This window comes from Solanum verrucosum, unplaced genomic scaffold (genome assembly GCF_900185275.1).
Source record: "Solanum verrucosum unplaced genomic scaffold, falcon-dt-bn FXZP01000255.1, whole genome shotgun sequence".
Lineage (NCBI taxonomy): Eukaryota > Viridiplantae > Streptophyta > Magnoliopsida > Solanales > Solanaceae > Solanum > Solanum verrucosum.
In genome coordinates, this window is record NW_026020006.1 from 1,131,564 (window position 1) to 1,154,028 (window position 22,465).

Consider the following 22,465-nt stretch of genomic DNA (forward strand, 5'->3'; position numbering starts at 1 on the left):
AACACTCATTTTTAGAGCTTAACTAATCCAAATTCACACCGAGAAGTCTTATTTTAGAGGTAGCTAAACAACAGACCTCAAAAAGTACCCAACGTTGGAGTAGCTCAAATCCAAAAGTCTAATTAAGAATAAAGTACTTACCACCCGACCACAACTTTTAATGGGTAGCATTAACATTCACAATAGAAACTAATAACATATGGAGATGGTCATAAACCGGTAAATGTAATCAAATATTCATTCGAGTTGGCCATTATAATTTTGGTTTTACGAGACTATACTTGTAAATTGTAATCTATGTTGCTGGAACCCCCCAAAAAAATACACACCTGCCGACGTTTTTGAAAAGTCCGAACAACATAGCTCGTAACTTTATATGAAATAATTGGCACATGTAACCTTAGATCAAGCGAAAAATGAGAACTAACGGCATCATAAATAATCTCTGTTGCATAGTTATGGGAAACCCAGAAACTAAAAATAATCTAACATTTTACAGATTTTCCTATTTCGGCCTATAACTTGAGAAATCAGAAAATTCTTAAAGAAATGTATGGATTTGATGTTTTTGGTCTAAAAATAGGATAAAATCGAAACCGATTTTCTAAATATAGGAGAGTCAAAGCCAATAATCTGTACCCTCTATACATGTACTCATCCAAAATCGCATGGATTTGCCTACATTACAACTGACAGAAGCCAATTTTACCAGCAAACACCCTCAGCCGAAAAACGGGTGCTTGCTTAGTGAAATCTCAGCATAAATGTTTAACCGTCTCGGGAGGACTAAATGTATACTACCACCAAGGTGACATCCCCACATTTACCTGCCAAACCATTATCTTCTGCTGAAACTAGTGCACCTTCTTGGCAAAACAGCACGCTTACCTTCGAAGATAATCATACGGTAATGAGGAAGTAGCTCCGGAAATTATCTAGTTGTAGATCCGAACAGGCTTCTCAAAATTTTGTCGGTTCTGCAGCACCAATATTAATCAGTTATACATGTATTGAGGAAAACGAGTACGCATAATAAACAACATGGCTTTCTAATTTGAGGGAATTTCGCTCTTGAATGGACATTACACATGGCAAAAAAAAGGACACTATCTATATTCGAACCTATGTACTGCAAGCTTATCAAAAGGAAAACAATTCTCAACTGAGAAATTCATTTTATCTTTAGACCATGGAGTAAATTGACTACCAGATCCATTGAGGATACAGGTAATTATTATAAGATATAAGCTATCAAAGATCAAACATTCGAGCATACAAGTAATCCAGATGGTACCATATGCTCATATGCATCAAAAGATGTTTGTTCGCTCAAGATAACTAACTTGCTCAAACCCCACACCACGAAACAAAAGAAACCCTCAAAACTTTTGTTTCTTCACCCTTGAAAAGTTACGGAACTTGGATAACTAGCTTCTGTAGTATAGTTAGTGCTGCGGGGCCAAGCCCAATTTTCTTTCCACAATGTTGAAATTCTTACCTAAAATTCTCAGAAGGTTTCTCATATATATGCTTCAAATTATGACAACTCACGCATAAAACATTAGTGCATACCTGGTGGGCAGAATATGATCGTTTTGGAGCACTGTCAGTGTGCTCTAATCCAAGGTACTGCTCCCAAGCACCATACACATCTCTTTTCTGGAAACCAATAGGAAAATTAGGATATCCAAACACATATGATAACGACTATGCATCGACAAAGATGAAGAGGAAGCACCAAATACCTGAAAACGGTTGGAAACAATATCCGATTCCTCCAGGTACTCAGGACGACCCATGGACAAAAATGCAAATTTCCACTGCAGAGCAAAAGAACCACATGTCAAAGACTTTCAAGAACACAATTATATACTTCACCGAGAAAATGACTCAGAAATTTTCAAGATGAAACTTCCATGAATAATATGAGAAATCCAAAGGAAGGACGATTGAATACCTTTGAAAACTCTTCATCTGGAACCTGCAATTTTTTCTGAATGCGAGCTTTAACTTCAGTCAATGTCTCACCGTCATGAATAACTAGGAAAAAGGGCTCGCCAAAGTTCAGAACTTGCTGACAACACAAGAGAAAGGAATTAAAAAAAAAAGAAAAAGAAAGAGGAACCAAAAACAAACAATTCAAGGAAGAACCTTCCCTAAAATGAACAGTTATTGCAACAAGATTTTTACACATGTACTTACTGCTTGATTTTGAGTCGTTTCCTTTATAAAATGATAAACATGAATTAAGCGACTCTGAGGATCCAGGTTTTTCTCCTCTTCAGGAATCTGTAATGCAAACAGTGTCAGTAGTATGCAAACATCTATAAAATCTATGCTACAACTATATACTCAAAACACGGGGTGGCAGATAGAAAAAAGGAACTTGAATGATTGGGGGGTAGAGAATATCAGTCAATTTACTTCAATTGATCGAAGTAAGATGGATTCACTGATCTGAGAAGTTGGTGATGGTAAAAAAGTTTCAGTTAAAAATTGTAATAGCATGTTGATAAAGAAGTCAGGTCATTGGGATGCTAAATGGCCTCAGAAGATGATTTGGAAGACAAAATCTCCTGTTAAGGTAGAATGCTTTGGGTGGACAGCAGCTCGGGAGGCTTGGTCAAGACAACTTGCAGAAAAGAGGTTTCACTTTATGTAACAGAGGAGGATCCACGATTTTAATTTGATGGGTCAACCTTAAAATTCTTACAACTGAACCAATTATATATCCATACTACGTGTCAAAAACACTGGATTCAGATGAACCCAGTATTTGTTCTCTATATCCACCACTGGTAATAGATGTTATCTGTGTGAAGAAGACTAGGAATCAGTGAATCATCCAATCCTCCAATTTCTCACAAAAAAAAAGAAAAAAAAGAATCATCTTTTCCTCCATTGCAGAGTTTCTATGCAATGCTGGGAATTACTTTGCCATTCTATTGTGCATCTTATGTACTTTATGGCTGGAGAGGAAACAATGTTTGCTTTGAAGGGCATAGAAACCACATATCTAGAATTAATAATGTCTTCATAATCTGTATTACTGGTGGAGAAGTAATTCCTTAGTGAATCTGAACCAGTATATGGATTTTCTGGATTTGTTGGGAGGGAAAGGATAGTAGGTGGTTTGTCGGTTCTTTAGATGTTTTCTGTACTTCTTGGTACTTCATTGACAAACTTTTTATCTTGTAAAAATAATTGATTGAATATGGCATGTCTCAGTGCAATATGCTAGATGGTCAAACAGGGAATGACTGAGACAATCACAAAGATTGAAGCTCGAAATGAAAAAAACAAAAAAAAAAACAGTGAAATTCATATAGATCCATTGGCCCAAAAGTAAATTCCAACCTGCCCTAGTGAATAAACTAATGAAGCAAACGTCAGATATTAAAATGTACCTCCTCTGCACGTAGCGTCCAGTATTGATCATTTATGTTCTCAATCCTTTCATTAAGGGGGAAAATCTGCAGCAAAAAGATGGATGCAAGGTTACAAATGCTACCTAGGAGCAACCTATAAAACACAGTTATATCATGTCCTTTCATGAATTCTTTTACATCCTTCAACAAAACATATATCCACTGTTTACACAAACACATATGTGTAGCTACATTATTGTTCAATAAATACACACAAAGACACATGTATTATATTCTTCTATTCTTTAATCTAATAAAAAATTGGTTATCCTTTACTGTATTCAGCGCCATATAACATTGTACTCTAGAAAAAAACAAGTAAAAGAGATTAGATTTACGACCACTGAGCTGATCTGTTAAAGAAGGGAGAAGCATCTCAGCGACCCAAGACCACAGTATAAAAGGAAGTTATGCAACATTATAGTACCTTATATATCTTGTGGTAAAAAACTTCCAGCAATCTTAGTTCAGCATCCGGCCGTGACAATTCAACCTGCACCATAATAAGAGATAAGATGAGTGATCCTCTTGCTACAGAACAGACAAGGTCAGTTTTCCCATCTCCACTAGTTCCCACAACGTGTTTTATAGTCTTGATACTTATATGTGGAGAGGGGGAGAAAGTTCAAAGGCATCCAGTCCTAAAGCACAAGACAACTCCAAAGTACCTTTGTTTTCAGATCATTAAGAACATCTGCTATGGTACTTTGTTTTGGCAATCTGATAGTATGGATAGTCACCTGAAAATAGTCGGTCCAAAATTATATTACAGAAAGATGAGGTAAAAAGTGTCATAAAAGCATAAAAGAATGACTTTCAGCACTCACTTCATCTTTGGCAGAATGATAAAAAGTAACTTTGAGAGTTTTTAAGCCCTGAAGCTCTGGTAAAGGAATATCCAGGACTTCATAATACAAAATATCTGAAGTCTATCCAAAGAGGAGGAATGATGTCAACAAACAATAGTTAGTAATAAACAATTATTTGCAGTAAGCAGATACCTGCATATCTAGGAAGATTCAAAAAAAGACAAAATACCTGATTATAGTGACTAAGCATTTCTGTGAGACGATCAACTCCACGATACCTTATTGGCTGAGGTTTTGGCTGCTGTGAGTAGCAGTTATGTGATGTAAGCCTTACTCTTGATGGATCATCCAGGCGAAGATGGCGAGCTAAGCATTCAACAACTTCATCATAGTTGTTCTGCTTTGACCTAGAATTATGTGTCATCAACCAATGAAAAGAGTTGACACAAGATCAACCTAGAACTAATAATTATACAAAACCAGATACATACAAATCAAGACTGAACTCGTCCTCCTTGGGTTTCTCCAATGAGCGAAAACGAACAACCTGGAAACCATAGAATAGAGCTCATAACTGTAAAATGATAAGGCTTTTAAGCATATACATCAAAATCAATGAATATCCTTTTTGAACTCCATCCCAGTCGAACTAGGATCCAAAATTGGGTCAAAGCTAGCAAAATAAAGTAAGGCAGGCGTAATGTTATAGCTATCATCAACATCTATTTCAGTACTGTAACAATCTTTTATACTCCAAGGGGCCAATATCACAATAAGAGCATGCAGCACAAACCTGGCGATTGTGCACGTACTCCAAAAATGAAGGAACCTCTGGAAAGCGATATTGTTCATTCCCTTGCTTCCGAAAGGATTTCTGAAAGCAAATAATGTCCCCATCTTCTAGCTGCAAAGACAGATTAGTGGATAAAACTTTTCATTGCTAATAGATCCAGCAGAATTAAAAAAACAACTATTGAACGCCTACACAAGCAAATGCATAAAAACCCCAAAGTGGATACTGACAATTGATTCCACATACCTGACAGCCACGAAAACTCAGATTCATGTTAATGTGTTCACACATCACATTTGGTTCAAATTTTATTTCCTGCAAATAACAAACCTGAAAAATCACACATCCTATATTTTGAGTTTAAAAAACTTGCAGAAAAAGAAGAAGAACAATTAACCTCAAAAAGTTCAATTTCTTCATCAGGCAAAAAGCCAGCCAACTCATTTAGCTTTGCAAGTATCTCCAGTGGCTTGCCACTTCCTTTTACAAAAAGCCGTCCAACATACCTGACAACAAAAAGGAAATTAATGAGACTGAACAAAAATACCACATCCACAGCATGGCTTCTCATATACACAGCCCCAAACAGTTCCAAACAGCACTTCAAAGGTCCAAATGCATTAAAATTTCAGATTAACCCTTTCAACAAGATGTCCTTATCAAGCCCAAAAGAAATCGCAAAAAAATAATAAATGTTTTCTTCTTATTTTTTCCCTATTCATTGTATACTCATGCTAACTTTGGTGTCACATTTAAATCCTTAAAATGTTTTAAACCTCCAGATTGAGTAAAAGTAAAAAAAAAAAAACACCTTTCCATGTAGTTGTGTTCTCAAAAAATAAATGAGCAGATCCCAAATTCAGACATGAAAATCACTACTTCAGTGTTAGTTTTCCAGCTATAGAGAAGTAAGATGTAATACCTTATCTCCTCTTTCAAAGGGTCATAAAGTTTGAAAAAGAGAAGGATATCTTCCTTGGTCTTCTCTGGTGGAGGAAAAGGTTGCAAATCCTGCAACAACAGACAAAAACAAATAGAATGCAAAAGTAAAACATGGAGAATAAAGAAAACATGCAACATGCAAATCAAAAGAGAAGACAAGTAAGCAACCGATACATTACCAGGCCAAATTCTATTTCCAAGAACAATTTTAGCTCAGCATGATTCGCTTTATTTGAAACCTCCCTCAGTTGACCAACCTAAAAACACAATATGTAAGATCTTGAAAACCAAGTTAACCAAGCATTCCCATTCTTCAACAGATTGCAGGAATGCCAGAAAAAAACAATGAAGAATACACACTTCAAGAATATCACTCTCAAGGGGGCATGAAGGTCCCGACACTTGGTCCAATCAAAAGACATGTCTAGATCGAGATCGAGATCGAGGGAGGGAGGGAGTGAGGGAGAGACAGACAGACAGAGAGAGAGAAAGAGACCAATTGACTTGTGAACCAACCATGGATGAATCAACATGAACAGAAAAACTGATCCTATTCACTAACACAGGAAGGCATCTATTTTGGTACATTTGAGGATATTGGTGGATGCCAAATTCATAAACAAGGTTTTCAGGCACCAGAGTTAAGCTACTTAGCATACAAATTCATTAACCTTTACCTAAAACATTTATTCATACGAAGACAGATAAAGCAAAGAGAATTTACAGAATCTAACTGCCATATAGCTGCAGACTATATAATGAATTGTCTGGTAATGACCTACAGCTTACACCAATGACAAATATATCATGCTAAGATCATTCTTTTTCTTTTTTTTTGATGACAAGGAAAACCCGCAGCCGCTACCCTTTGGGTGCGCACAGGGTAAAACCCCTGCGCCTATGCAATAGCTCGCAAACCACATAGGAGAGGTAACCCGCACTAGGCAAGCCTGGTGCAACGAGCTCGACCCAGAAGGCAAACCCCTTGCTTTCGCTGGCAAGGGGTTTCGAACTTGAGACCTCCAACATGGAAGTCCCAAGCTCAAACCACTGGGCCACCCCGAAATATAGCAAAGGACATCACCAATTACAGTCATAATTCAGATGCAGAGTACACGGCAGAGAGGTAGGATTGTCAGACAGAACTTACAGATTGAAGTTCCTCTTGAGCTGTCAATGGACGATTAGGCCGATATGTATGGTTCTGGCGCTTTGCCCATAGCCAGTAACGTTGAAATTGAACTGGTATGCCAAATTCCTTAGCAACTTCCTCCTGAGAACAGACATACCATCAGACACATGTCAAACTTAAGAACTACAGTGATTGACCAATGATTATCATAAGATATATGTTTATTATCTTGTCTGCTGAAAGCATAAACAATTTTCATGAACCCTCTTAGCTAACCACCATGAGAACTCCACATTCTCCTGAATATTTTGATTGCTTGTTCTCCTCAATTTTAGCTATATAAGCACTAGAATTTGAAGTTTTATCTCTCTCAAAATAATACACAAGTACAGAAGTTCACAATTTACATTTGAGAAGCAAAAAATTTCACATGAATCCTCTTAATTTAACATGGTCAAACTCGCATTCCATGCAGCACATACAATTGCTCGTCATGTTTAATAAGAGCAGTATGGTTATAACTTATCCAAATCTACAAGAAAAGGAAATGCAGAAGAATGATACCTTGAATTGAGCAAATGGCATCTGCTTCTGAATACGGAAACTATGCACTTTATCATGATCCACAAGATCAAAATAGATCTCCTTTCCAATTTGTTCACCAAGGTCTTCATCACGAGCTACCTGTAAATGAAATGGCCATTTTCAGTTAAACATTCTGTAAATTTAAAGATGCAAGAAGTAAAGGATATAGACTAGTAGTTGAAAGAAACCTTAATGATTGTATAGAGGTGAGCCTCTGCTTTCTCCTTTCTCTTTTGTTCCTTTCCTTCTTGCTCCTTCTTTAGTCTTATCTGAAATTAGAGGTTGATAGATTACTATGGCTGAACAAAACAGAAACCAAATCAATAGTATTGAGTTGAAACCCACCCTGAGATGCTCGGCTATGTCCTTCTCATCCACATCGCATATGATCTTTTCCTTGTCACTTTCACGTATATAGACAAGCATATACGCATTTGAATATTTTGTAAATTTAAATGGTGAATTGTTGAACCCAGGATTTGTGTGGGGTAACTGTTAAGAAGAAATGGACACTTAACATGTGCAATACATAAAATAAATTTTCTTCATACGTATAACATTTTTCTAACATAGAAGGCATAAGTATAAGTAAAAAGGGTGCAAAGAATAGGAAAAATACCTCTTCCTCACCACCATATTGTTCATCCAGAGCTCTCTTTGTATCTTCTTTTGTCACACGCTCATCATCAAATTTATACCTAAAAGTAAGAAATGCATAATGAATCAAACCAGTAATCAGGGATAGTAGAATCTCTGAACATTGTCAATGTGAAGCAGCCATTAAGAAGAACCAAAGCCAAAACTGCCTGGCAAGCAGAGACAGGTGGACTACTGAATAAGGGCATATATCTGATACAGGTACATTCAAATTTTAGCGAGTTTTTACATATTCTGAAGGATCCTTAAGAAGTACATAGAAAATGAGTATAACAAATTTGAAGCTCCAGAACATGTCAAATCTTCCTTGGGCTGAGCTACAAATCTAGAGAACACTAGAAAAGGGTGCATGTGATAGAAACACCCAATTATAAATGCTGGAGAAAAATGTATGACGGTGCAACAAACTGCATACCACTGATCAGACAGTGTAGGCCTGATATATGCATAATAGTGTCCCCCGTGCACCCCACCGCTGTGAACTAAAACACTGAAAAAAAAATAGAAAAAAAAAAATAATTAGTACAAAATTCACAAGTAATAAGCATCATGCAACATAATTGCGTGAAGTAACTGAAAATTGAGAATGAACAGCTATCATGGTTGACGGCCCAAGTTTGTTAGACATCATACAAAAATAAGTAAAACCTGCAGTCAAGCACTATAGTAGATGCCAAACAAGAAGGTAGAACTGGGAGAAACAGATGTTAATGATATCGACGATTACAACAGAAGCTGCCTACGAGAAAAGCCATCATTTTCCACTAGAATAGTATCTTGCAATTTTATAGAAAGAAATGAAATAAATCCCCTGCGAATACACATAAAAACTGAAATAAATCCCATGCCGGTATCCAAAACAGGGCTGAACCAATATTTCAAATTACTGGTTCATACATGGATGAGATGAAGAACTCTCAGTACCCTCCTATTGGGACCACATAAGATCAAATAACCTCAGCTGGACTCAGGGGAACACAATATAAACGCAATAAGACATTTCTGATTGACTACAAATAACCAAAAAAATTGTACTAAGAAATGCTGAAAACAGTTGAACAGAGTGAAAATTATACCAACATTGTTACAAGTGAGGATGAAATTAAATTTGCAATGAATATGAGCATCCAACCAAAACCTTAAGGAAACTGGCGGAGTAGCCCAACCCACAATAAAACCCTTTGGAAACCTTCAAAAAGCAATACGGGACAAGCATATTCCAACACTTCCCACATGTGAAACCTGTTTTTAAGTTTATATGTGGTCACTTTACTTTTAATTTTTTCCTTATGTTTGGAAGATTAAAATAGCTCCACAGGCTAAAGTGTGGGCCTAGACTAGACCAAGTAAGCTCAAGATGAGAATGGGCATAAAGAAGACTCAATGTGCTAAGAAATGTCTTCCTAACAGAACTAAATATTTGCGGACTGATTAGAGAGAAGAGCCTAGAGAAGCTCAGTGGGTTGAGATGCGAGAGAGAAGCCCAATGCAATGGAATAAGTAGAGAGAAAATGGTTGTGCAAACGGGTTCACCAAAGTTTTCCCTGTTACCATGTAAAAATATAAACATACAATCCAATCCAAAACCAGGAGGCAATGGGTGAATAGCCGACGACAATTACGAACCCCTTAGGAAACCTAAAACCGATGTGGGACAAGTATATTCCAATAAAATAAAGGGAACAAAAAAGGTAGGATAACCAACCTATATCCAGAATATAGTTGAGATTATATTTTGCTATCTTGTCAGCAAGAGTATGTCATGTTTGACTAAAGCATATGTGTCACATTGTAACTTTTGCATGATCTCAATGCTAGAATACTATAGAAGAAGAAAAAAACAGTCACTAAGATCAATTTAATTTGGAGAAGGAAGATGCAAAAAAGGGAGAAGTGGCACTTTGCACATAATCACTTGAAACTCGGTGGAAAGGGAAAAACAAACTTAAGTTCACAATATAAGACCTACGTTTCCCAATTTCCATGTTTACAGGAACTAGTTTTAGGTGATATACCAATGAATCAATCAACTGCGACCAATGTCCAATCCTAGATTAGTTGGGAGTTGTTCAAGGTTGGAACCACAATATGAGCAATATGAACGAATGCTGTGGATGATTTGAGTTGAGTCATTCTCTCAACCCGTACATACTTTGACATGGACTTAATGATGATATTATGAAATTATTGACATATTAGGAAGTGTGAGCCCTATTGCTTTGTACAATGGTGTTGTTAAAGTTTTCAACTACCAAAACAAATAAAAAAGGCAAAAGCAAATGTAACCTGATTAAGGGAGATTACAAGATTCCATTCACCAGCGGATAGCCAATTTTACATCAGCAAACTCGTTACAAGTATGCCACTTTAAAAACTATTGATGTTTCAAAAACCAGAAGAAGAGCATGTAGACGAATCAAGCCTAAAGTAAACCAAGTATGACATAGTGAGGTTGATCAGAAAAGAACATGGCGCAGAAGTAACAAAGTGATTAAACTGGTCCAAATAAAATGAGATATCAACTGTATATTTGGATGACCAATGATATACAATAGCAGATGATCCCAAGCCATCTAAATTTGTGGCAAATATAGCTAGTTAACTAACAACAGAAGAAAATATTGAACATGAAGAATGTGAAACCACTAAGATTATATCTTTGCCGAACTGCCACGTTATTCAACTTAATGGTTGACCAAAAAAGTTCATGAAAAAATAAGCAATAACTAGCAAGGACAGAACATTAAGAAAACAGAAAAAATTGAGACCTGTGCAGAGTATAGAGATTGCGGACACTTCGATCAGCATCTGGAGATAAATATTTTCCGTTCCCTCTATCAAGATCAAGTTGCAAAGGGAACTCATATCGATCATTTATCTATATTGACAATAAAAAAAAGTGATAAGCATTATGTGGCAAACATAAAGTTATAAGTCGAGCACGCTAACAGTAGCACTTATCACTACAAACCATCTCCTCGAAATTTATCTCAAGATGAGTAACTTCCTTACCACAATAAAATAAGAAAAAATGAAAAATAGAGTATTACTCCAGATGAGAGACATATGGAGAAAAAAGTGACACGCTGCTTTATCCATGAAAATCTGGGATCCAATAAGCATGAAACTTCCATGTAATGTAGAAAAACAAATAAGACTAAACCAAATAGCATTGTTTTTATCATAATCTACTTTCCATATTGTACATAGGACACCAGGACTCTCCTTAATTAAATATAAAAAATTTATTCTCAAAAACAAAAAAAAAAAAAAATTATAAAAATTTCTCCGAGATGGCTATTTATCTCATTCAAAGAAAAGAATAAAATGTTCCCTCCCTAGTTGGCTAGAGCTTTACAAGCAAGTGAGAATTAATTAATTACCTTGATCATAGCATCCCGCACAAAATCGTATTCAAAGCGTTTTAACTGAAGTTGAAGAACAGGAGGGAAGTCAATGAAAAGGACACCTTTCCGAGCATCCTGTAAAACTAGGAATTAGCTACGAATATATCAGATATCATAACTTTACAATCCAAGCATGACACTACAAGAAAGGGAGGATAAGGAAATAACACAAATATCATCTATTAGGTGTGTTTACCAAACTTCCACACAGCTCATTGACATCCTTCTCTTCTTACAATTTTCTTTTTAGCTTTATAAATCCATGCACCACTTATTCTTTATCATTCCCTGGCTCAAACTTTCAATAAATATGCAAATTTGTAAACCACTAGCTCACACCTCACAAAAACTTTTTTGTTTGATAAGGCAAACGTATTTTCATTCATAAACATGGCCAAAAAGCTGGCCGTATACAAGGAGTATACCAAAAGGTAAAGAATCTACAATAATAAATGATTCTCTACAAACTCCACCCAATCTCCTATAAAACATGGAATTCGATAAGTGCACCGGAAGAAAACAAGGGACGCTCATAGAAATATTAAAGACAGTTAACCTGTAAACCATGTTGTTCTGCTTGGTATTTGTTGTCACCCTCGAGGCGTTCCACTTCAACATACTTGTCAAATGAAGCATATACATCACGACACCCTTTCACATCAAGCTGAAGATCTGATCAAAGATACATTTTCATAAACAAAATGATAAAATGGTGTTCCAAATTCAATACAAAAGCCATCATAAAAAGTTATGCTGGCTCAATAGGTGCTATATCTACCATAAAAAGATTCTTTTCTTGTTGATTTGTAGTCCACATTGATACATTCGATGTAATTCATATGATGCCCCTCAAGTAATTGTTGTATTGTGCCCTCTACAACAGTTCCCTGAGTCAAGAAACCAAAGTTAATAGAAAACAATAATCGGAAGCAATAATCTCACCTATAAAGAAGTATAGTATAAAAGGTGTCTGCAAGTTCTAAGTGTCCAATTCCATTATACAAATTACCTTCATCTTATCTTCGAGCTTTTCACAAAGAACCCTGTTAAGTTCTTGTACATCATGCTGCATGAAAGACTCATAGGTGTCCCACCCAAAGGACTTTGTTAATTCTTTTGTTGCTACACTAGTGTCGTTATACTGGAGCTTATAAAACAAACTCTGCAAAGCTAAAGGGATGCTGCCAGATGGATTGTCATTCTCAGTTGTTGGCATATGATACACAGCCTGAGAAACAAGAAGGAATTAATCATATGTATGAAGATAATATCAAAGAAATCATTCATTTACAAGGCTAACCTTTCTAAAATAAGGAATATGGTATAGTGTCTGGAGGAGAGAGTTCATATAACAAGTGGCTCCCTGATTCTTAAGGCCAACATAACCAGTCTCTTTTTTAGAGTCATGGGACCAGTAATCAGTGACTTTACGGACAGCAACATCAGCTTCAATAATGACGGTATCATCCATAAGATAACCTTTCCCAGGATCATATAGTTCACCAAGAGGCATGAATGATGTGAAACCCCAGTCACTCTCCCTTGCATTAAACTGGTGCTGAGTATCTGCCATAAGGATCATAACATTTAACAAAACAGCCATCACTTCTACAAATCAAATCACAATACTCCGACATATATTAAGACCCCTCAAAGATAGAGAGCAATGGAAGCAGCATCATAAAATAAAGATCTCAAGACACATAAGTTAGAAAGGTCTCACACTCTCGCTAGCTTACTAAGAAAGAATTCAGGATATCTAAGAGAAGACAATAACTGAATCAAGTTTCCTTCAGAGTAATCCCCAATCGTGATTATATTCTCTCTCTCCAATGCAAGAATGTGACTACACACACCATCTAATTATTTATCTTCGACAAGCTGCTTGATATCCCTTCTCAGGAGAGCTTTGAGGGTTAAGTTAAGAAGAGATGGACAAAGTTCTGCAGCATTTCCAAATTCACACTTTAGAGAAGGTCAAGATCATTCCATTCAGATCTTTCAGGCGGTCCCTACAAAAGATGCATTCCATAGGACCATCTAGAAAACTATCGCGGTCATCAAGATCCCAAAGATAAGTCTTTGAAGGATCAGATATTTGATGCTGTTCCCCAATGAATGAAGAATCAAATGATCTGCACCACTAACCCAATTTGCACAGGCACTCTATACAGGTGGGAGGTGAACCTTGGTTCATGGTATAGTTGTTCCTTTGGTTTCCGCGACCTAGGCCTCGGGTTATAGGCATAAAAGCAGCTCCTATCAGAAATTCAAGGGAAAGGCTACTAACAGTAGACCCTCACTTTCCCTTAACCTCCTGTACTAGGGGTGCATGGCTAAGCCCTCTACTCTATGCAAGGTGGCAACGAATAGAGAAAAGAAGATAGTTAGTGATTATCTCGTGGCTTACGTCTGAATAGGCCCATGTAAACCATTGAAATGCAAGAATTGTCTCTTACAAAGAGGCCATCCTCCTCCTCAAGTTTATTCCAGACAACCACGGCCAAACACTCCACAAGCTAATAGTTGATGCTTATGTTTATGATTCTACACATGGTACATACACACAATGTTTGCCGAGTGACTCATCATTTCAACAACATCCCTATTTCCGTTGAGCACTCATTATTTTTTGAAACTAGTAGCGACTATATATATATATATATCAAAATTACACCACAACAGTGCAAAAGACTTTACAAAATCCCAACCAAGCTTAGGCTGCTGCTTCACAAGGATCCTATCATATCAACTAGTGATTCAGCCTCCTCAGCATAGCTTTCTTTACACCAAAAATAAAACAAAAATATACAATTCATCTTGATTTTCTCCACAAAATTATATTTTTCTTGAAAAGCTCTATAGTTCCTCTCCTTCCAAATGGTCCACCTTATGCAAGCAGGGACAAGTTTCCACCAATTTTTCTGACTATCTGCCCCATCATTCTGGTTCCATCATTTCAGCAAATCAACACTTGTTGCTGGCATTGACCATCTGATCCATACCATGTTCAAGAATACTTGCCATAATTGTCCAGTAACAAGACAATGAATGAATAGGTGACTATTATTTTCCCCAGCAGCTCCACACGATAAGCATCTAGGACACAGTTGGAATCCCCTTCTTTGAAGTTTATCCTGTGTGAAGCAAGCATTTCTTTCTACTAGCCAAGAAAAGCATACCACCTTAAAAGGAACCTTCATCTTCCAAATGGATCTCCATGGCCACTGATTAGTTGACTATTTGTGCCTAATCAGAATGGTATAAACTGAGTTTACAGAATAAATTCCTTTATTAGTGGGCTTCCATATAAGTGAATCTTCAGTGTCTTTGAACCCTTGGAATGATTCCAAGGTCTTGAAAAATTCAACAACTCTTTCCAACACCAATCATGCAGTAGCCTTCTAAAAGTATTTTTCCATTCATGTACTCCTTTTGATGATTCCAGACTAATGTCTGTCATAAGATGAAGTTGATCTTCCTATTATTTGAAAAGGAATCTAGACTACTCACAACACTCATCTTGTTTATAATTTCTTGAGTTGTCACTATTTTCAGCCATCATATCATGCCTTCATTATTCAACTTAGCCACTGACAAAGGATGTAAGACTTTGGCAAAGGTGATAGCTATCTGGGTTGGCTATGATTGAGGAAATAATTGTTTGTGATACTAGTACTTAGGAAATAGTTCCTTTACCACCAGGAAAATCAATAGCTAGATGTCGGTGGGTATTTACAATCAAGGTAGGTGCTGGCAAGAAGATCGTTCGCTAAGGGATTGATCTTGACTATGGTGATACCTTTTCTCCAATAGCGAAGATTGCATCTGTTTGCCTCCTTTATCTCTATAACAGTCATGTCTTATTGATTGGATATCAAACATATCTTTCGTCATGGCAAACTTGCTTCGGAAGTCTACATAAAGCAACCCCAAGGATTTGATGCTCACATGGAATCTAAGTGTCTATTGTCAATCTTTGTTTTTTTTTTTGACAAGTAAGTTGCTCAGACACATGTGCGGGTGTCCGATACAGGTGCGGATCTAGAGGTCGGATCCTTCGTGATCTAGTTTTTAAGATTCGGGTATATGGATCCATGTATGGATAAGGATGCGGGGATTCGACTAAAAATAATTAAAATATCTAAAAATAGAGTTATAAAACCTAAATTATAAGATATTATATGGAGAACTTGAGGAGAATCTCGGAAGGAAATTAAAGGAAAAGGAGTGACATGGAAATTTTTATATAAAAGGTATTCTATTTTCTTTAATTTCACCCTAACTTTTGTATTGATTATAGGAATCATTAAAATTGTCCAGACTTTCCCCATCGATTTTGGTCAAAGTACCCAAAATTTGTTGACCAAATCAGACACGGATCCCACACCCATGGCGTTTAAACACAAGTTCGGCACCAAAGTGAAGAGTCAGAGCAACTTATGTAAACATATTTTCATTCATAAATATGGCCACAAAACTGCCTGTATACAAAGGCATTTGATTGTCAATCTTTGTCTAGTCTCAAGCAATCACTAAAGGATTGATTTGACTGTTTTAGCACAGTTGTGCAACAATTTGGCATGCTTATAAGTGAATCCAATCTATGTGTTCTATAAACATTCTTATAGTGGCAACTCATTTATTGGTTATTTACATAAGAGACATTTCTATAACCAGTGATGATCATTAAGACATTACTCAACTTAAGTTGAGTATCTTGATGGTCATTTCCAAACTAAAAACAAGGTAAACGACACTTCCTAGGTATTGGGGTGGGCACAGTCCAGCAGTAGGCCTGTCATTTCATCAACGAAGAATGCTTTGGACACTTTGACATGTTGAATTGTGAACCTATTGATAATTATATGGACCTGAATGTTATCTTCTTCATGGATGGCGATTCTTGCGGACGTACTCGGGTACTTCCTAAGCAGGGCCTTTGACGAACCTCAGTTGTTACCAAATATAGGCCAACAAGGGCAATTATCTTACGTTCACATGATCAGCCATCTCATTTCCTATGGGTGTTATTAGTTAGTTTCTCCAATCTCCTTATGGCAATCATTGGAATGCAATGATCCGTATTATAAGGGATATCAAATCTTCACATTGAGTCCTGGACACGGCCAATATAGTATGAAGACATGGGACATGCAAATAATACGAGATATGCAAATTGAGCAAGTCCCTCGTATAGACCGTCCACTTCAGGGTACTGAGTTCAAATTGGAGGAAATCTAGTATCTTGGAAAAGCAAAAGGCAAGATGTAGTAGTTCGATCAAGTACAAAGGTAAAATATCGAGCAATGGCATTGTTTATATCCGTGTTTATATGGCTAAAGAAACTTCTCGAAGGATTAATGTTGGGAGGAGATGCGCTAATGCAATTGATATGGGATAATCAAATCGCGATACATATTGCTTCAAACCAATGCTTCATCGCGATACAATTTTTCCTAAAAAGCTTTTGTATAAAATACAAAAAATCCATTATCCAAAATAATATTTATTATAGTTTTTTTATTTTTTGCTATTGAGTTTAAATACGATTGTCTTTCTTATATTTTACTTATATTTTATGATTGGTAGCTAAGGGAGCACCCACAACCTTAAAATCCTGGATTCGCCACCGACTCTAGTCGTTCTTCTTTCAATTGTTCTAATATTTGCTTCGTTGTACAAAAGTATCATAACGTGAGTAACATTTGATTGAATCGTAAAGAAGTCGTTCAACTTTACATAAGCACTTGGGTATGTGCATTTCATGTATATCTCGTGTTTTATTATAAAATTTGTGTCTCAATTTACTAGCAATTGAAAATTCTTTACCCACATTTTACTTATTTTACAACGAGCGCTAAAACTTGTACACCTTAGTAATCACATAGGCACCTGAACTTGACAAATAATTAATTGTTCATATAAATTTTTAGCACAATCGTATCTTATTCTACCTATAATTTCTTTCTAAAGTACTTTATGTACCATAATTCATTACATTTTTACTGTCGCCAAAACTGGCCAGCACTACATGGGTGGCACCAGAAATACATAAGGTATCGACTCCTCAACTGCACAAAAGTCAAATCTACTCCTTCAAAAGCTCTCTTATTTCTCTCTCTTCAAATGATCCACATCAAAGCTAAAGGAACAACACCCTAAGCTTTGCATTTTCTCCTGCTTCTTCCGATTTTCAGACAAAACAAAATTTCCTTCATAGATCTAGGCATCACCCAAGATATATCCCAACACATAAGTACATTATGTTCCTATTCTTAATCCCTTATACAAAAAATTAATCAACTTTTTACCCTTTTAATATGGAATTCACATTAGAAAAATTGTCATTTAATCATTTTCTAATATTTATGACTTCAATTAAGTCGATTTGACAATAAAAGTGGACAAAGAATTTGAGTGTACTTCCAATTCAAAGTCCTTCCATTGTTCAAAAAAAACTCCTATTTGCTCTTAAAGTTCTAAATTCACTCCCACCGCTTTGCTATGTATGAGTTATCATTAATGCTTCCTTAAATACTTTTTATCAAAACAATATTTTATGTGCCCTTGTACATATTACGGCGAAAAAGTTGCAAGATCTATTAACTATTTTAATTACGTTAAAAAGGGCACATTAATTTATTCTTATTTCCATTGTAGATAAATCCATTAAAAGTAACATGAAAGAAAAAAAAAAAAAAAAAAAAAAAATATATATATATATATATATATTTATGTAATATATAGAATAAGGTAAAATCTTAATTGATTTTAAAATCCTAAATTTTAGGACTTCCTACCTAGTTCAAACAAGGAAAGATTTAATAACCAAAACTTTAGTCGATTTCAAAGTTCTAAATATTAGGAAAATAATAAACGACTATTTTGTCTAGTGTGAATCAATTATTAAAGATAAGAAAACAAACGACATTTTGCAAAGGGGCTTTGTACTCCTTAATATATACAGATTACAAAGACAAAATCACTTCCATTTCCTTTCTTGGATTACTTTTCCTTCCTATTTAGGCTACTTGTATACACTACTTAAATCCCAACATGTTTGAGAGAGTAATTAAGCAATTCATTCTCAAATCTCTTCTTTATTTACTTTTTTTTTTCTGACATTTGGAACTTTTCTTTCTTTGCTAATTTAATGAACAGATCATTTCAGACTTGCCAGTACGAAAAAGGCCTAGAAATGTTATATGTAAATAAAGTAAGATAAAGCGAAAGACATTCATGCAATCACATATTTAGACAAATAAAAGAATCTTGTGGAGAATTAGCATGAAATAAAGTAAAGATAAAGCAATAAGATATTGAATCATTCAGCAAAACAAATAAAAGAATCTCGTGGAGAATTAGCATCACTATATTGAAGCATGTCATCAGAAGAATAGAGCAATAAGACATTCGTGCAATCACATATTTAAACACATACAAAAGTTCATATCTTTTATACAACAAATAAGATCTCTGACCTTTTTTTACTGTTAACTTGTTATTCATTCGATTGATAACAGCTAAGCTAAACTGAGCAAATCTACTCCAACCATAAGGCAATGTTGCAGCATCCGCCACATCTAAATACATTGATAAATGGTCTGCATTGTTCCCCTTTGGGAATATCAGAATCCTCCTGCAAGACAATGCACCGTATAGGACATCATTATCATATCCGCATTAAATTTGTAAGCCAATCCACTAAAAAATGGGTTGTTGAATATAATTACCATTTAAATCCTCCTACATTAAAAGGATCAGAGTACAACTTCTTCACATTCAACCTTGAAAATTTTTCGACAGTCCATGTGAACCGGGCTGATGCCGGATCATCCACCGCTTGTGCATCAACCGTATTTGTCGTAACTGCTGGTGCAACTGCCAAAACTAAGGCATGCAAAAAAAAAAAAAAAAAAAAAAAGATGACTGAGACAAAAATACAGTATCACTTATTCAGTCGACAACACCTCAATCCCAAATCTTGTTGGGGTCAGTGATACATTCTACAAACTCTGGTCAATTGTGCTCTGTTTCATACTAATACTAGTATGGAATTAGAGCAAATTACACATACTAAAATTTAATCAATGCAAGAATGTGCAGACATCATATATTTCACCAGTAGCATAAGAAAAGTGACATCAAATGATAAACAAAAATGACTACACGTAAATTATTTGTACAAGTGTGTCTATGTGTGTGTGGAAGTACGTGAGATACCTTCCATAGGCTGAGGTCCCTCGGTAGGAAAGTCAGAACTAGGAACAAGCATTTCGTGGTCTTCTGGCTGCCAAAGACGAAGCAATAAAGTAAGTAATTAGACCTAACAACACTGGGGCAATTTTGATCATTCACATCTAAAAAGAGAAATTTATGAAATTTTTACACCACGATATCATCGAAATATTAAATTCAGCACATATTCATCCAAAAGATCAAACTACTTCGAACTCCAAAAAAGCATCATAAGTTTAGCAAAAATCCATCAAACAAAACATTAAACAGCATAATAGATACGCTAAACAAACTAAACAAAGTGAATTGACACATCAATGTAGCTGATAAATTCGGTTACCATTTTAAAGAAATTTTAGGTCAATTTCACACCACAATCACACCGGACTACATTCAGCACCTATAAATCAAAAGCATTCAAAACTACACCAAGCAAAGCTACTTTTAACGAATAATATGCAAAACAAAGTAAAAACTGTACAAGCAAAATGAATTCACACAGCAATCTAACTAATAAATCCAGTCACTATCGCGTTTTAAGGAATTTTAAGGTCAATTTCACACGGCAATCACAGTGGACTACATTCAAACCTATAAATCAAAAACATTCAACATTTTAAAAACTACACCAAGCAAAGCTACTTTAAGCAAATAATACACAAAAGCAACTTCAAACAAAACAAAAAAATATGCAAAACTAACGAAAAACTGTAGAAGCAAAATGAATTCACACAGCGACATAGCTCATAAAATTCAGTCACTATTGCTTTTTAAAGAAATTTTTAGGTCAATTTCACATGGCAATCGCAGCAGACTACATTCAGCACCAAAAAATCAAAAACATTCAACATTTTAAAAACTACACCAAGCAAATCAGTATTAAGCAAATAATGCGCAAAAACAAAAAATATGCGATACAAAGGAAAATCAGTTAAAACAAAGTGAATTCACACAGAATCCTAGCTAATAAATCCAGTCACCATAGCTTTCTAAACAAATTTTAGGTCAATTTCACGCCGTAATCAGAGCAGACCAACACTCAGCACCTAAAAATCAAAAGCATTCAAAATTTTAAAAGCTACTTTAATAAAATAACCCCTGAACAAACTAGGAAAGTCCTCCAAAATGATAAAAATACACAAAACAAACTAAAACTGTAAACGCAAACCGCAAAAAATAACAAAAAACGGAAATGGAGATTACATCTAGCAGAGCGTCGTCTTAAATTCATCAACTATATCCACCAAAAACAGCGCAACTTTAAACAAAAACAAACTGAATTCACACAGTAACCTAGCTCATAAAATTCAGTCACGATTGAACTTTTAAGCAAATTTTACGTCAATCAACATTCATCACCTATTTAATCAAAACAATTAACAATTTCAAAAACTAAACTACAAAATCTTCACAAAGCAAAAAAAAATAACAGATGATTAGAAATGAAGATTACTTACATCTATCGGCGGAGGCGTGAGCAGAGTCATTGCCGGAAAACAGTAACCGTACGATCGTCCGGCGAATCGGAGAATTGAGAATTCAGAGGATTTGGAGAAGGCGATGGATCGAAAGACTTTGTGTTGAGTAAATGAGTGCAAGGACTGAGAAAATGAAGAAGAGGTAGTGAAGAAAGGAAAAGAGGTTTATATTGGGGTAATTTGGCAATTATGACAACTATTATATATATATTTTTATTTATTTATTATTATTAAAGTTTATTTTATTTGATTGTAATAGTGATAATGATTCCAAAAAAGGTATAATAATAATTGAAAATTTAAATATGTTCATTTTAATTTAATAAAAATAAAAATTAATTAATAGTAGATATTTAAAATAGTTTATCTCTATAAAATAATTTTAATACATTAATAATTGTCCTTTTTTGTAATTTGATTATCAAAAGCATTGTTTTAAAAAGATTAGTCAAACGTAATTTGATTATGGAAAGTACTTCTCAAATGAATTAGTCAAATACAAATTGTTTTTTTTTTCAAAAATACTTTTCTAAAAGTCATTTCAAAAAACACTTCTAAAAATAAGTTGTTTTTAACCGTAGCAAAACATGCTCTTAATCGTGTGGTATTAAATATGTCAAGTAAAAAGTTAGAATTAAACTGTTTGTAAAAGAAATGTAGACAGATCAATTGAAATGGAGGGAGTATATGATTTTTTGTCTCAATTTATATAGTAGTGTTTGAATTTCGACATTCAAATGAGTTTTCTTATTATACTTTTTTATGTTTTTAAACTTGTTAATTATTGTAATTTATAGTACTATTTTACATAATTTTCGAATATGTCAATTATGTTTTTAAAATTTTAAAGATTTTTATATATGAATTCACGATAAAAATAAAAAGTTTAATTCAAGTTATAAACATGAATTGAACAAAATTAAATGTGTGTGTATATTAATGTTGTAAATATCTTTGGATGAGTCATCAAATATGTAATATACGTACATGAAA

General features: G+C 35.1%; 2 protein-coding genes across 2 annotated transcripts in view; one reads left to right on the forward strand and one right to left on the reverse strand.

Moving 5' to 3' along the window:
- The window catches only part of LOC125819524 (cysteine desulfurase 1, chloroplastic), a 276,125-nt gene that overhangs the window by 87,175 nt on the left and 166,485 nt on the right, over positions 1-22,465 (forward strand). The gene's annotated exons all lie outside the window — the stretch shown is intronic.
- LOC125819520 (ubiquitin C-terminal hydrolase 12-like) lies at positions 436-21,612 on the reverse strand. Its single transcript, XM_049498959.1, has 32 exons — positions 21,452-21,612; positions 19,980-20,046; positions 19,490-19,646; positions 19,238-19,395; positions 13,054-13,319; positions 12,763-12,981; positions 12,532-12,640; positions 12,310-12,425; positions 11,730-11,828; positions 11,115-11,224; positions 8,762-8,836; positions 8,309-8,387; positions 8,035-8,181; positions 7,878-7,958; positions 7,669-7,788; positions 7,123-7,245; positions 6,152-6,229; positions 5,953-6,041; positions 5,428-5,536; positions 5,277-5,345; positions 5,031-5,141; positions 4,729-4,784; positions 4,467-4,644; positions 4,256-4,357; positions 4,097-4,168; positions 3,856-3,921; positions 3,408-3,473; positions 2,203-2,289; positions 1,958-2,074; positions 1,746-1,820; positions 1,573-1,659; positions 436-977 (listed from the first exon to the last, which is right to left on the reverse strand). The coding sequence occupies exons 1-32, from the start codon at positions 21,479-21,481 to the stop codon at positions 936-938; spliced, it is 3,360 nt and encodes a 1,119-aa protein (XP_049354916.1). The 5' UTR covers positions 21,482-21,612; the 3' UTR covers positions 436-935.

What these genes read in the sequence shown, in the direction of transcription:
- LOC125819520 (XM_049498959.1), bottom strand. Translation starts at nt 21,481, where the DNA reads ATGACTCTGCTCACGCCTCCGCCGATAGAT. An exon ending in TGCGGGATGCTATGATCAAG is followed by an intron (nt 11,225 to 11,729) that starts GTAATTAATTAA and finishes TTGTCAATATAG; the next exon opens with ATAAATGATCGATATGAGTT. An exon ending in TGAGTTTTCGTGGCTGTCAG is followed by an intron (nt 5,142 to 5,276) that starts GTATGTGGAATC and finishes CTGTCTTTGCAG; the next exon opens with CTAGAAGATGGGGACATTAT.